At 37.6% G+C, this 17269-nt stretch overlaps 1 protein-coding gene across 1 annotated transcript; it reads right to left on the reverse strand.

Moving 5' to 3' along the window:
- Nucleotides 1–1174: 1174 nt before the first annotated feature.
- On the reverse strand, nucleotides 1175–16142 carry LOC582475 (metabotropic glutamate receptor 7). The gene is made up of 7 exons (XM_031000043.1): nucleotides 16121–16142; nucleotides 14813–15103; nucleotides 12608–12769; nucleotides 9609–9809; nucleotides 6424–7481; nucleotides 4639–4894; nucleotides 1175–3443 (listed from the first exon to the last, which is right to left on the reverse strand). Exons 1-7 carry the CDS (start codon nucleotides 16140–16142, stop codon nucleotides 3358–3360), a joined length of 2076 nt encoding a protein of 691 aa, XP_030855903.1. The 3' UTR covers nucleotides 1175–3357.
- Nucleotides 16143–17269: the final 1127 nt, after the last annotated feature.

Raw genomic sequence — 17269 nt, forward strand, 5'->3', positions numbered from 1 at the left:
TAAAAACTAGGGGGCTATTTTAAAGACATTCCATTTCTGTCGCTTCTCTTGCTTCCAATAACTTTTGAAATGATCTACTAATGAAATAGTATCTTCCAGATAGCCAATTATATCATTGTCCCAAAATCATAAAAACTAGGGGGCTATTTTAAAGACATAATTCCAATTCTGTCACTTCTCTGCTTCCAATAATTTGTGAAATGATCTACTAAATAATGAAACAGTACCTTCCAGATAGCCATTTATATCATTGTCCCAACACCATAAATGTCTACAGCGAAGGAAAATACTCATTTATACATATCTCAAGTGATACTTCGTGGAACTCGCCAAGTAAAATCAATGAAACTCACTTTTATTGCCTCGCTTCTTCAATTCAGTATTATACAACGCGGTATTTTAGAAAATCACTGTAACCCACTCAAAACAATTATTCTGTCATTGTATGATGTCAAAACATCGCGGCGTGATATCTTCCAAAGCAAAGCGTATACTTAGAATGTAGTATAAATTCCATTTCATAATAGAAAGTACACTCGTACACACAGTTACATTAACAAACTGCTTGTTTATTAAAGACAGCACAAACCTTGGGCCCATATAAAAATAATGTATCTGTGTCTGTATCCAGTTACTCAATGGAGAAAGAGAGCGGGATATTGAGAAAGAAGGAGGAAATAGGTGGACAATTTGATGAGAATTATAAAGAAAGAGAATAAATATCCTATTCGTGCCACATAAAAGAAAACACAGAGGAAGAAGGAAGAGAAAGTCGAGCACAGAAAGTGGTACATGTACGGAGACCCTTTTAATAAAAATGAGCGAGATAAAAACCTGTTGTGTGATTGAGGTATCAATGGGAAACAAATATCAAGTAGTTGCTATGTTTAAATGTTTGCCGCACATTCTTTTCTTTCTTAGAAAGTTGACACAACTCTTAATCAAATCTGTGTTTAGACGAGTAATGTTCCAAGGCTTGAGCGAGAAGAATTATTCAACTCTGTCATCTAATTTTGATAAGTGTACAGAGTAAATTACGATATTTTGAATGTTAAATGTGGTTCTTCTACGCCAAAGCACTCATTATCGTAAAGATGAATGGTTACATAAAATCGTTTCATTGGTTCTTGATCATTGCTACTGGCAGCTGCAAAAAAAATGATTATTTCTGATAAAAAACATTCATTTATTATTCAGAAGAAAAAGTGACACTGTTGTCATTGGTAATTAACATTGACACTATTGTACATGACTGTTATGTATGTGTAATGGCAAAGTCGATAACATGTTATTAAATTAACTGAAGTAAAATGACAACATACTTCAATTATATTTTTGTATAATTAAATTGATATCAATAAAAGCATAATAATTTTCCAACCGAAGAAACAGTGATGTAGCTACATGGGGGGGGGGGGGGGCAGGGCCCCCATTCGAGTGGTAAACAAAAGTAAGCAATGAGGAAAAGAAAAAGGAAGAAGGCGAAAAGGACGAGAAAAGAGGAAGCTTTGATCACGTCCTGCACACTCCCCTTAATCAGGAGCCTTGTAAATTCACATTATTTTCATTTCCCGGGTAAGACCGCTGCCCCCTCCCCCATCGTTCCAGTGCCCCTTCAATAGGGGCACTAACGCTACGCCACTGCAATAAAACATGTGGAAATTGATAAAAGCCAACACAAAATAAACCCAATACTGATTCGAATTGTATCGTAGTAAAGTTTCAGTCCTAATTCGTGGGGAAATGAAAATAAGCAATTTGAATTCGTTGAAATTAAGTACGTTGTGCCATATTTAGTCCCCAAAGTAAGAGTAAAATATAGCAACATATTGATACCACTGTAATGAGTTCATCGTTATCATTTTAAACCAGTGATAAAATTCATCTTTTATGAAAATATAGAACATGAACACCGTGTTATTCTTACATCAAACAAGATTGATGAGACTTGAAACAAGAGAGGAAATAAACATAGTCCCAGTTTCATTCTACCGTTTTTTCAACCACGGCAAAGGAAAGCCCCTTCCCTCGTAGAAAGAACAATGTACAGATCAATGACACAATGACGATTGTTGACTTGAGAAAGTGCGATTGTTTAAAGACCCCTCAAGATGATGCAAGTTTGAAGGTCTCTGCTGCACTGGATTTCACAGGCTAATCACTTTAGTTTATACCACAGGTGCCCTGCCTGTAAGGTACAGCGTTTTTTTCTCAAATATTTTGTGCAATGTTCACACGTCAGTGTGAACACGACTGGAGAAGACGTTCGCATTGCTGCCTTGTGATCTGATCTTCCAATCCTCGCTGTGATTACATATCCGGCGATTGAAATACGCGAAACCATATACCTCGAATTGATTATCCTCTGCGCTGCTGTCTGCAATTGCAGGGGATTTATGCTTGTAGAATTATTCCGAATGGCATAAACACGTAGGATCTTAGTTACCGGATTGTGAGTCGCTGAAGACGTACCCTGGAGATGGTATCCTTTATGTATCACACGCTCAGCGAATTAAGATGGCAAATTGAAGAATATCTTGTCAAGATAGATCTATTCGGGAATCGTTGGTCATGATGGTATCACCCGGATATAAAAGATGTAGGATCTTTTCGTGGGTAGACTTAAAACAGAGGGATATTCGTCAAAAAGAAATGGGCTCATTTTTACTTTAAACCGAACAACTCCTTTTATACGTTGATTTTATAATATGTCATGATCAGCAGTAAACAAATGGAATCTACAAATCACATGTGTGCCATTTCCTTTTCTGCTAGTCAGTTGACATCAATTTATCCAAATATTTTGATGTCCACTACTGTTTCCTCTGCAGAATGTGTTACCAGATGATAGAAAGTATGGAATTCCGATTAGAACATCGTTAAGTGGTTGTACAGGCACCGCAATAATCATGTCTTCCAATTTGAAACACTGACCAGATTGGAGGACAGTGTTACCATAAACATGCTTCGATTTACGACAGATCGATTCTTTAAAATCATACGTTGTTTGGTTAAAATTAATATAAATGTAGTAAAGACTCTATCAGATGTTGCATTATCATTCCAAAATTCCTTCCGAGATTCCTTGGAGATGACTTTGTTGAGAGAATACATCCGGGGACCGGTAATTCGCACGGAAAATTCAAACCTTGCTATTATTTTCCCGCCTAAACACAAAGGCAACCATTATACGACGTCATAGTTTTTCCAGAGTGAGTAAATGTTCTCACGTTTTAGCGACATGTCTTTTTGTCTTTTGATTTCAATTTCACTCTTTAAAGTGTCTGATTCATACACTGGTTAATGAATATTCGATTGGTTCAATAGTCTTTGGTCAGAAATGAAAGCATGGTTGTGTCAGACGTCTGTTGACGGCAAGTCCTGTCTGTTGAGATGCGTTTGTTCATCATCAGAACCTGAACCAGCGGCTTTGAAGTCAAACTCTGGAACAAATAAACACAGGAAGAGGAAAGGCTAAATCATAAAAGCGTAAGCATAAGAATAAGCCTATAAAACTAAGCATATTATATAAGTATTAAGACATGCATTCATTAACAATTTGATCTGCCATCGAGGCAAAACAGTGGAGCAGAGAACAACATGGGCTGATTACTGATAAAGAGTCTCTAAGAATAATTGGGTAAAAACCCAACATGCTCGATGATGAAAGATTGTACATGCATTTTTGTTATTTTGTGAATGTCAACATGCCTCGGGGATTTTGTTTTCACGGAAAGACCAGAAATATGGCCAATTCAAAAACATTTGTGGGAAAAGAAGATGGTTTATGCAGAAGTTTGACTCAAACATTGTATTGAATCGGCGTCCGGCATAATATTTTGCACTGGAGTGATGCTCAAATTCCATCTTCTAATTGGTTATATCATGAATGAATGTAATACGACGCGTCTTACAGAAAGGTTTTGGGAACAACATGCTGATTGTATTTCAAGATTTGATTGTGATTCGTTAGTCCCATTGCAGAGTAGTGAAGAGTGGTATCATAACGGATCTGTGCAATTGATTATAGTGATATTTATCATTTGATTGTATCTTAGGCATATGTCATGCACGCCATAAAAGCGAGATAGAGTACATGCTTTTTGCATACTATGATAAAGATCATGCTAAACCAACAAAGATGCCTTCTAAAAAGGAAAATAAAATGTGAATAAAACGTAAAGCCCCTACAGTTCATCAGAACCTGTTATGTCGCTTAATGGGATCCATGGTAGTGTATACCTGACAGTAGTTGCTTTCGAAATTATATTGCAGGATTATGAACCGGAAGTGAAGTGCAACACGGGAATGTAATCTTTGCGGAACTTGTTCTCCGTACACTGTCTTGCCAAGATCAAATGTTGCCATGGTATAGAAAAACACGTTACATATGACCACATAGTGTCCTTTCAATATTCCTTCAGTTTAGTGGTGCTGTGAAATGTGAAATTGCAACAGATTTTGCTCCAATTGGCCTAATGACCATTGCATGTGCACACGGAAAGGTGATTCAGGCCAGCGAACATCAGTGTGAGGATGTGTGCTCCTCTCTCGCCATTACCACACCTAGATCTTGGTGGAGTATGCTACCAGACACACAAAACTAATTCTGAGACCGAATACTGTGAGGTGCATTACCTATACCTGATGAAGTTGTGTTGGATGTTGGCGCCGTGGTCAGAACAGGGCGTGTCTTCATCTCGCCATTGGGTCTACACGTGTTTTCTGCTGACCCACAGGCCGAACGGACGCGACTGTTCATCACCATGGTACCAGTTGGCTTCTTGTTTTTATGAGGAGCCAGGACCACGATGTAAACCTTGGGCGCGAATATGCAGCCGAGAGTCACAATGGCGCTAATTATGATGGACAGGCACAGGAGCATTTGTTGAATCTAGAGTTTGAAAAGACAGAGAGATCATGAGGACGTTACTGGACTTTGACACACTCACTTTTCATAAACATAGTCATTCAATTTTGTAACTGTTTATCTGTTCTGTCCCTCGAAACTTACTAGTCATTTGAATCACTTTATTTAAAAAAAGAACATATCGAGGGAAAACATGAGACATGCTATACGATTCTATTAAACAAAATACAAAAATCGTGCTCAATATCCAATAGAATAATAACTATAAAAAAGGGTATGCTTTTTTGCTGTTATCTCTTCCACATGTCCAAGGTCACACATCTACGAAAGTGGTTACTCATTATTTATTGCTTATAACTTTAAGAGATTCAATGTATAATAAGCTTTTGTTTAAAAAATAATCAACCAAAAAAAAAATGATGTCATTATTTCATAATTATCCAGGAATCTCTTGCAAAGCAGGCTTGTATGTTCTGAAGAGAATAACTTGCATACAAAAACACAGAATAAATAAAATTCACTTCTGACAAAGTTTTTATTTTTTCTTGTTTCATTTTTCAGAGCAGTTCAGGGGGACATTTTCCACGTAACATGACAACCAGACTAATAATACTCAGTTTTCATCTGAACTTTTTAGAGGCGTCAAAGTCATTTGCATGCCGAGCGGAGAGTCGGTTTCGCAAAACAAAAATAAAATAGAGTAGAATCATTCGCACAGATTTATGATGCTATGTCTTATTTTGTATTCCCGTAGGGTTCTAAGAAATAGAATGACGTACAGCCAGCTACTTTAACTTTTTCTTTGTCGCTTGTGGTTTTATTTTTCTCCTTGCTCTAGAAATAGTTCGTAAAGCACGCACCAAACAGAATATCACACCCTTATAATGAAGTTGTGGTTAGTACATGTATATGTAACAATAACTTTGTAGAATGCATTGTACTGGGATCTTCTAGTGATAGTCGTAAGATGGTGCAATTCCCTGCTGGAATATATCTTTTTAAACTGGCATCTTCCAAATTGCATTACGATGTGCGAGACAGAATATGGTGTAAACAGTCATGAACTCGGAATTTGGAATATATAGGGAAGTTTATCAAATGATATTGTTTTCCTCTGGGAATGCTAACTCATTCTTTATCATCATTGGCTCTCAATATACCACGTGATGTGTCACATGGGGAAGAGCAAATGGGAAGAAGAGCGGCAAGAGTACAATATCGGAGAGGTAAATGGATCAAATTTTGCATACATAATGTTTACTCTTTTCTTACTACTCATGTATCTCAGAAGATGATTATTTGTATTCATAACAGAACTCATACAAGTAAAGATCGGCCAAGGTTTATCCCAATTTTTATTGATCAAAATCATCATGATAAAACCTTCCTAATTATGCTACTCAGTCGACTTTACAAACAATCCCCTAAGATGTCAATGCTCTTAAAGTATAGGTATTCAAATAGATAATCCAAAATATGAAGATCATCTTCATTTTTAAATCATGGTGGATTCAACTTCTATCAATGGTGATCGTGTTGTATTATATACTTACCTTATAATCTGTTGCCGAAGTACCAAGATAAATTGGAATAAAGGCCGACCACATGATGCACGTCGTGTACATTGTAAAAGCGATAAATTTGGCTTCATTAAAATTTTCTGGCATTTTACGAGTCATGAAGGCATATAACGTGCATAAAAGTACTAGAAGCATTGCATACGCTAACGAGAGAGAAGTTGCAAAGTCTGTGACACTACAGTCGAGTATGACTTTGCTCCGAGAAGGATAGTGTTTTTCAGTTTGCGGCGGAACGAGTACCAACCACACGACCACACCGATCACCTGTACTGAAACCAAAAGCGAGCAGATGACCAACTGGGAGCGAGGACTGGTATAGCGTGGTCTCTTGACGGAACGCTTGCCGCTGTTGAATATTCTGTAGACGCGGTTTGTTTTGGTAAAGAGCGCGGAATAGGAGATGACGACAGAGAGTCCCAGGATGATGCGACGGAGACAGCAGGTGAAGGTGGATGGTCGAGAGATGATAGTGAAAGGTGTGATGAAGGTGAGGAGGATACCGACAAGGAGTACGTAGCACAGCTCTCGACCTGATGCTCGTATTACAGGTGTGTCGTTGTAATAGACGAACACCGCGATGACGTAGAGGGTGGAGAGGATCCCAAGAATAGACATGACCACGGGAACGATGGCCCAGGGCGACGACCAGTGCAGATACTCTATAAAAATATCATCACATCCTGTACGGTTCTCATCGGGAAGGGTACCCTGGGTGCAGTTCCTACACGTCCATTCGTCGTGACGGTACTGCTGATACTCGCATTTGGTACAGACCCAACAACATTCGTCGCCCTCACGCTTTTTCCTGATGTGGCCATGGGCGCAGGGCAAAGAACACACAGACGCTGGTATCATGTTATTTGGTGATTTCTCTCCCCATCTCAGATCGCTCGTTTTAAGTGTGAGGTTTCCGCTTCTCCATGATCCAATTGGCACGTATTTGTAATTATTTTTTATTCTTTGGTACTGGTACAAATCGTAGCTCCCGGGTCTGTCACCATCTTTGTTGAATCGTACCTCGCCACTGCTACCTGCAAGAAAACCAGTATTACATGGTTGATGAAACATGGCACACTACGTTATCAAATACTCTTGTTTTATATAATGTCAAAAGAAGAAACATTTGGACTTCACGCAACGGTAACATTTTGATTATCAGCACTAACAGAGGCGGATCCAGAGGAAGGGGAAACATATGATATGTGCCCACTGGTTTTAAAAAAAGAAGAAGCTTGTTTATTCTTTTCTGTTTCGATCTAGAGGATCTTTCGTCCTTTGACTTCGGTCAAAATCACCTGAAAGTCCCCAACTACTTCATCGTCAAAGGAGAGATCAATAGTGGATCTAGGATTTTTTTTTGTCGTGGAGGGGGGGGGGGGGGGGGGGGGGGAGGAGGGGACTCAATGTCCACAAACACATAAATTATAAACACACAATGTTATCGAACTTGGCTAGGATTCACATACCGACAGCCTGTGTCTCCCTTTCCCTGCCACTGGTAATACCTTAAATATGCTATTACAAATCTCATATCTTTATGATATAGTTTTGATGATTTTGAAATGAATGTAATATGTAGCCGTGATACGTAACATCCAATCTAGAATATGGTTCAACTACCGCAATTGCTGCTCTTCCTGCACATCAATAGTTGTGACTGCAGCTTTATTAATCAGCAAGTCTAATTTCTGATATGTCCATCTTATCAATGAAGATTTGAAACGTCGAACATTCGCATCTGGACAGTTCAAATTGAATCAGGGATCTCACTTGCGGGGAACAAACTCACCAATTTGTATCGATGGCAATCAATGGACATACTTACGTCACAGGGTACTAACAGTAGAGTCGTATCAGATAAACAAAGTATGAATATATACGAAAAGCATAAACGGTGCTGCAACAACTACAAAGGATTTAACCGAATTCCTAGCTTCAATCATGGACAAAACTATATACCTAGTCCTAACCCTATACATAACCTGAAAGGGAAAAGCAACCCTCATCTTAACCTTAAATCTTATATTCGACTCCCTGTCCCCACTTTTCATTTCACCATTTAACTGTTTTACGGGAATGTGAGATAAAAGATTTAATTCAGTTCTGGCCATGTGATTCCAATGTGAAAGAAACTGTCAGGAGGCGTTTGGAAAAGGTTAATTTTACAGCGCATAAAAATGGACATATATCAAAGATGGTATTAAATTGACTTTGTCTTGTCGAAAATAACATACACTGTACACAAAAGGAACTGCACAAAGATATGGCATGGAAGATTGGGCCAAACACTGTAGATATTTCTTGTCATATTTCAAATATTAGAGTATTTTAAGAGCTTCCCTTTTCAGGAGATGCTTTCCCTTTAACATTCCTCCAAACTAACATTTAAACAAAATTAAAAGCTCACAACTTATTTTTATCTTTCTGAATACTCGATTTTCTCTTTAAGTTCAAGTCAGGTGGCCAGATCTGAGAGATGAATGTTCTAGATTATCACCTCGATCTTCATTGCAGATTGGAGTGAGTCACTTAACTTGATTTCACCTAACGTGAGAACATATCTGGGAACCAGATTTCTAATCAGATGACTTTTAAAGGGCATGACTTGAAAATGTTATTTTATAACATTCCATTAGTACTATACCATAGTCCAGTCGAATTCCGAAGTAGTTGCCTGCAATGAGGCTATTTTTTTTCTCCTACGGCGTAAGTATGATAGGGGGAATAGTTGCAGTGATGCCATAAAATTGAGCACTATTATAATATTGAACAGGGGAGATGATAGAGTAAATGTCAAATTGTGTCACTTTGTATAGTACTGATTAAAACATTGACAATGAGACTTGTAAAAATTGTCTAGTCCAATATTTATGCCATGAAAATGATTCTATACACCCTCACTTGCATTGACAGAGCACGAGATAATTCATATAAATGGCATATGGGAGGGGGAAGGAGGAAAGACAGTGGCTTCCCATTTTTGAGGGCGCGCTAGTCCTCGTTCGCCTTTATCGACACCAATCCCGGCACCAATCACCCTTCCCTCTTCTCCTTTCATCCTTGTTCTGCCTATAGGTATGATGGAGTACGCCCAGGGATGGGTAGATTACGCGGGAAAGCGGCAGATGTTGTAAATCTATCTTGAAACTCGACAATACCTTTGAAGGCTACCTCTTTGAGATAGTCGAGATACATCTTGCCGTCAACACCTTGGGTCACCGCACTACACATCCCGTCCGTACCGTTACACAGATCCCGTTGCATCCTGTGTAGGGCGTGGGCCAGTGCGTAGGTGGCGTCGATGACAAACGCCACCTTACCCTCCTGCTCGTAAACCTCGGGCGTGAAAACCTCCATTCCTGAAGAAGAATTATAAAAAAAACACCCAAGAGATACATATTTTAAATATCTGTCTACATACTACATAATTATATAAAGAACATTTTTCTTTGTGAAGCTAATTTACAAAATTAATCTCAAAAGTTGTAAAAATGTCTTTTTAGCTTGAAAACAATCCAATCATGATGATGGAGCACCAAAATGAAAGTGTACGGATCTATTACAATGAATATTCTTTGCATTAACATGATTGATAACATTTCACTTTCTTCAATACTACATAATTGTAATTATGAAGAACATTTTCTTTTGTGAAGTTTATTTATACAATTAATCTCACAAGTTGTAAAAGCGTCTTTTTCATTTGACAACATCATAACCAATTAAATTATAGGATGGAACACCAAAACGAAAGTGTAGAAATCCATTATGATAAACAGTTTTGGGGAAAAGGTTATTGTACGACAGAGTCCTCAATATTATGAAATAAATTATATTTTCAGTCACATTTGGCAATTTATTCAGACATACATAAAAAGTGCATAAATTCGACTTCGACTTTTTTGAAGTGTTCATGATATTAAGAGAAGAAGTCACCTGTAATTGAAATTGACAGAAGATAATAATGTAAGAAATTGAGCTTCAAAAATGTTCTCGAATCATGATTGATGATATCAAAATAAATTGCACCGCCATTAAATTACTGACTCTTCTTCGTTATTTTGGTAATATGGCAAGGCTTGGATCAATATTTGAAAATACAAAAAAAAAACTGATTTGTTTTTGTCCAGTTGTAACATTTGGTAGGATGCATGGTAGCTACCCCGAGGACAGGTAATATGCAGAATTATATCAAGTGTATTGCCTTTAAAGTTGGTTGTATGGGAACGGACGGGCATCCCGCATGATGCGATCCTTGGCTACAAGTACTGTCTTCCGGATCATTAATCAAGCTGATAAATGGCGCTAAAATATGGGAGGAATGCAGGTTAGCTAGAGATGCCCAATTTGAGTTCGAAACGTACCAATTAATGGCCCCCTTCTCAGAAGAAGAATCACTTTGTTCCTCTCCTTCACTTTAAATGGCTGTTTCTTCGAGTGCCCATGGCCAAGTCTCTAAACTTTCCATGCAAAGTATCAGCAGAAATATATAAACTTCTTTGAAGCTATTTTTTTTTGGAACCCATCTCCAATTATCAAAGTTGTAACATAACACACGTTCGTAATTTCGGAGAGATTAGGAGAGTGCTCAATATAATGTTGTTTTCAAAGCTCAGGACTATAAACTGATGACGGAGTATTGAATGAGTTTCAGTTTCAAGCAAAAAATATAGACAAAACCTCGTGTTCTGTATTATATCCTCCTTATGAGATAGTCCACAATATTGGAAACTGTGTAAATATTTACACCTAACCCCCCCCCAAAAAAAAGTGCAAATGAATACACATTTAAAAGATACAATTTTGATGATCTTCCTTTTACGACGTTATAGGGTGAGATCTGCCACATCCATGTGTCCTTTAATACATGTTGTTTTCTTTTTTGTTTTGAATTGTGATTTTTTTTTCTTCCCATAACGCCCTGCGAAAAACTTATTTCTATATCAATACAATGTCGTAATCCCTAAGCGGAAACAAAAAAATCTAGGTAAGCAGCAACATCCGTGATTTTCATTTGATCTGATAATACATGCATACCTTTAAGCAATGTGTCTTCCAGAAGGTCGGTCTCTTGAAATTTAACTCGCAAGAAAATTAAGACTAATGGGAGAGGCCGGCTGACAAAATCAATGGACCCTCTTTGAATAACATATCAAATAAGCCAGACGTCACTCCACATGAGCGGGCTGAAAAGGCGCAATGACAAAAATCTACCTCAAACATATGTGCACGCAGTAATTGCGCGAAGCGATGAGATGAAATTTCTTCTCCACTGAATACTTCGTTTTCATTTCCCGCTATGTTTTGTCAAAATTAATTCCTTATCTTAAGGAGGTAAATTTCTGCGATGTCTATCATTTTTAAGTCCTGCATTCCTGCTTGCTTGCCACAAAAAAGTGGATCGATTAGGGAGAGCGGGGATTCAAAAAGAAAGTCGAGGTTTCTACTGACGGCAGATTGTTGGAAGTGCTACACCGCTCAATCCATTTGACCAATTAATCAGCCAGTCACTACAATATGACATGCAGAAATAATCATACGCGATGTACTTCTGCTTGAGCAACTCATAACTCATGCGATACGGAAGAAAGTACTTCCCTCTAACAAACAGAACACCATGTCTGAGTTTATAGTTTTAGCGTTTTTTCTTCATGTGACTTCAAGGTCACGCATGTGTATGTTCTCTGAAATAATATTGTAAATTGATGGATACTATAGAACGCTCAATTTCCCTAATCTAAGTATGGGTGTTCTAGGCACGTAGCACTCGAAACTCTTGCATTTGAAATTTTCTTCTACATGAATGAATTTCATATTTGATCATGACAAGCAAAGTACACAAATGAAGCCCTAACATTAATTTAATAACTTTCATTGGCATCTCTTCCAACAAATATGAACAACAAATGGTTTAACCCGGCCCTCAATGAACAAATTCTGCAAGAAACATACAACACATCTCACAGAGGATTTCCTTCCGCCAGTGGTATCTCAGTATTGATACAAATAAGTTAATGACTTATACGTGATCTAGGTCCTAGTTTGAACTGTGAATTCTGAACTTTGTTTAGCTTCTGAAAAGATACTTAGCAAAATTGTTCCGATCCTGAGTGCCAAGAGTGGATGAGGAGGGCATATTGAAAGTCGCGAGTCTTACCTGTACACCGCGTTATACTAGTTTGAGCGGTAGGCCTGAAGGACGCCTCCTCACGTTTGGCCCTGATGTTGAATGAACAATGGAAGGTCCTCTCCCAGAACTGTTTGAACCAGAAGTTGGTGTGGTTCAGCGGGTTAAGAGACGTGAAATAGCTGTCAAAACCTTTAGAGAGAAAGAGAGAGAGAGAGAGAGAGAGAGAGAGAAAGAGAGAGAGAGAGAGAGAGAGGGGAGGAAGGTAGAGAAAGAGAAGGAAAGAGAACAGAGTTACCAACTGACATAAATATTCCCCTGTGTAATGATGTTGGCCTTCTAAATTGATACATTGGAATGGCCCTAATTCACCAATGGCTTGATAAAACGTTTGGTCGAGAATAAAGAATGCTCTTTTCCTGTTGGTCATGTGTATTATGGTCTGGGTTAAAAATGTAGCCATGGTAATAAGTATACAGGCCTATTGCTGATCCTCTCCCTGGTGAATACATTATGCATCTTGTTTTTTCCTTTTCCCATTCTTTTGTTCTGTCCTACTTCGATAATACTACTGCGCTTCGCTTCCTCCATCTCCCCTGCTGATTTTGCTGCCTGAACTAAACCCTGACTAAACTACGTCCATTGATAATACAATATCATATGACTGTACTCATTTAAACAATACTAATCATGAAAAATTAATTCAAAAATATTCTTTGGAAATCTTAGACGTATTTATACTTTCCTAATATAACATTTAAGCCCTATACGATGGATGACATCAGTTGATAAATATCTTAATTCTCGAAACATGATTTTCAATGTAGGTCATGTTGATTGAATTGAACCGTCGTATAATCTACATCTATTTTAAAAAGCCGAATTCCCGTCGTATAATCTACGTCTATTTTAAAAAGCCGAATTCAAATCGAGTCTTTGGATAAAGTGAGGCGTGGAGTTCCTTATGCATACGCACATGTGTGGACATACCCAGACCCACACGCGCACCCCACACACACCCAACGCACACATTATCGTACCGTCGTTCCAATCAGCCATTTATTTTCATTTTATTCAATCGAATCAACATATGCAACATAGAGACTGGACAGTGTTTTAAATTGTTGAATTCGTTATATGAAACCATAATCTAATTATTACGTTTGATAACACTCTAACACCTTTATCGAGCAAGATCTATTTCCTCAACGCTATAATAAGATTTCCTCCTCAAAACCCAAGGGGAAAAAGAATCCCATTTACACTTTAATCCAATTTTAGCACTCTCAACCCTTTTTTAGGTTGGACTAGTTCTCACGAGGAGTTTATTTTCCTCCTAACACAACAAATCTATTTTCGTCATCGTTTATCTACAAATAATTTGTATCACCTTTAGCAGATTGACTTGCATAATCATGCACTATTATGCTTCATACATTGTTTCTGTGAATATGATGGTTCTAAAAGTAAGGGTTCAGGCGCATCAGAGACACGAGGCATGTGACATCACTAAGTCATAATTCCTGTCAACAAAGCTTTAATTTGTTGTGGACAAAATTTGAAAACTGGTACTTCACATTAAATGAACGAAGTAAAAAGAGTATCTAAGCCTTGAAATTAAAAAAAACTATATAGCTATTGTTTAAGTCTCTATCATTCAATATGTGTATTAATGATAGAAAAATAAAAATAAATGATATTGTGTTCTTTTTACCTGATATGTAAAATATAGCAAATTGTAAATATTGAGATAAAGGCTATCGCAAAAATATCACGTATATATTTCACGTCAAGTTAAAGACTTTGGAAACATGAAATTTTATCATGAGGCAAGAAAAGCCAGGTCATCGGCAAATTATAAATTTGTTAAGAGAAGCTTACTTTTTGATTGCTTGAAATAGACCCTAATGTATACTATTTGACATATTTTACACTCATATTATGAATCTTTAAAAGTGCACTGCTTCTATTTGCAAGAAAACGGATCAACTTCTGATACTATAGAACTATAAATCAAATTACAATGAACCATAGAGTTATCCTAGTTTCATTTATTTAATATAACTTTTAGCACACGTGATGACAAGTATTGGTTCGTTTATTAATTTCTAATTCAACTAAAAATATAAGACTAAAGAATGAAATAGATTTGAGATCACACACACACGCACGCACAAACATACATACATACATACATAATATATAAATATAAGTCATACATGATTTCTGTTTTACCTTTGTCTGGTGTCCTAGCTGGTAACAGAGTTATAGCGCCCTCCGCTGATTTCTCTTGCGTCTCGACTGCATTATGCTTTGTACCCCAGTCGTCACTTCCAATCATGATGAAATGCTTGGTCTTATTAGCACGTTTCACTGCCTCGAGTAGCCATCGAACGTCTGTCTCGGAGGCAAACACCACCGCTCCTTTGGCATTGGGCGCTTTTTTGATGACGTATTCCACAATATTATCAAACGTAGCGTTGGTTGGATCACGAGATATCACTTCTGAGGCTGCAATGCATATATCTATGAGGACAGAAAATTGACAAGATGACAAAGAAATAAATTACTTCACTAATAAGTTGAATAAAATCAAAGGTGTAAGTCACATCTCTCCTGTAAAATGTCAAAGTATACACTTTGTTCTTGTCAGGTAGAATGCTCAGAAAAATAGCGATGGTTATTGAAAGTCATCTAATTTGTTGTTATTAGGATGGAAAACAAATGTAGTTTAGAATATTTTCTTCCAAAATTTGATCAATAGCCAAAAGCCCTCTGCAGAATTGTGAATAGTTTATTGATCAAAATTCTCTTTCTGAATTAGTTTATCGAAACTGACTAGATGATAATCGGAGTGGGGACATAAATTATTCAATTTATCCACAGAAGACAAAGGAGAACATGATTATAAGTTCATCGACGGAAACCGGCCCACATGCCCATTCAGGGCATTGCCGCCTGTTCTACTGAAAATCAATGACCATTGCATTAGTCAGTATTCACAAAACACACCCCCATGTTCGATTCGAAGCCAAGGGGGGTTCCAAGACATCTATTTTAACAATGGGACAATAGCTTTATAGCAGGAAACAGTAAACATTAACACTTCTGAGTGCTAATAGCAAGAGTAGCATAATACATGTGGGTTAAAATCCCTAAGGAGGATCACTATAATCCTCCCTGATGTCTGCGACAGAAACACTGCCAGGGTAGGTCCGACCATGCTCGGGACCGCTGTCATCAATATGAGTAGGATTGTATCCCCCTTTCCATCGTAATACCCTCGTACATAAGCTCGGCGGTATCCTTTTAGTCACCAGATTCCCAAGTTCAGCACAAAGAAAGTGCTTGGTATCAATCCTACTCCAGCTTGGTACACTTGATTTCAATTGAAGACCTAAGTAGCAAGTCATTACGTCACGGTAAACTGATACACGAGCGCCGCATATGCTCGCATTAACTGGGCCACTTTAACGATATAACGGTATCCTAGTTTTGCGTGTTTACCAAGTTTTAGAACGTCTCAGTTCTAAGAACACTGGCCTCTACGGTTGGAGACGTTCATGCTGAAGGAATGATCATAGAGTGTACAACTGCATGCAGTGTGGAGTATGCGACTAGAGTCTCAAGCTTAACAAAGACGACATACCTTTAACATAGGATCGTGTTTCGATTGATATCCAAATAATAATAGCGATGCAGCTACACGCCAAAAATATTAACCAAACGAACGCAGGTCGTAATGAGAGGAACATCCAGCTATCGGCTATCCCTCGTTTTTATAGATTAAAAGAAAGGCGGAAAACATCTAAACTTCTAGAGTACTTACAATTGCACTTGAAGAAAGATTAGAAAGAAATATTTAATATTCAATTTTCTTAAAAGAATTCTACCTCGTGTGTTTCCTATGATTTTACACAAATAACAATTTATCAGAATACAGAAAATATCCCTTTGTTGTGGATTTCAATTTCTATTTTCTCCGAAGAAACATTTCTTCCAATAGTTATTATCGGTTATTTTTTGTTCGATCTTTATCTAAAATATATAATTCAATGTAATACAACACTTGAGTCCGATCATGTTATGTAAGTACATGTAATAAATAGCGTAGTCTGTTTGTAATAACCGTATCGGAAGACTCATATCATTTTCGTTATATAAATATAACATTTTCCGATAAATAGAAAGGAAACAAAAAAAGCTTTGAAACAAAATCTCATCTAATGTTTGTGGACATCGGCAATGTAAGATGATACAAGAAAGAGACCTAAGGTTCGTGTATAATTTCCTTTTGTATCTTCAGGTAAACTGCCATTGGACCAATTTGTGTATGCACTGCTCTCAAGTTGTTCTGTTGTAGCATGAAGACTGTTTTCTTTCTCTTAGTGAAGGTACAAGAATCCTCGCGAGACAAAAAATATGTAAAGATCGATGGAGCACCCCAAATATTTGTCAAAATATATCACAGACATGACATTACAAGAATACCACTTTCAATTAGAGCACGTTCCGTGAGGGGAAAATAGATATCCATGCTCATGAGAAAACATGAATGGATCGGGAAAAAGGAAAACATAGTATGCCTTTACACCCCGTACGCATATGAAAATATTTTTCATACAAACTGATAGGTGAGAGAGGTCTGACCCTAGAGCGCTGTGTTAATGTGGTATACCGTAACTTTATAGG

The sequence above is a fragment of the Strongylocentrotus purpuratus genome, unplaced genomic scaffold (genome assembly GCF_000002235.5).
Source record: "Strongylocentrotus purpuratus isolate Spur 01 unplaced genomic scaffold, Spur_5.0 spur5_scaffold_6, whole genome shotgun sequence".
NCBI lineage: Eukaryota > Metazoa > Echinodermata > Echinoidea > Camarodonta > Strongylocentrotidae > Strongylocentrotus > Strongylocentrotus purpuratus.

Excerpts from the sequence above, each read along its gene's own strand:
- LOC582475 (XM_031000043.1), bottom strand. The coding sequence starts at position 16,142 with ATGAACGTCTCCAACCGTAGAG. Across the intron at positions 4,895-6,423 it reads CTTCGGCAACAGATTATAAG|ATTCAACAAATGCTCCTGTG; the intron begins GTAAGTATATAA and ends TTCAAACTCTAG. Across the intron at positions 3,444-4,638 it reads CACAACTTCATCAGGTATAG|AGTTTGACTTCAAAGCCGCT; the intron begins GTAATGCACCTC and ends TATTTGTTCCAG.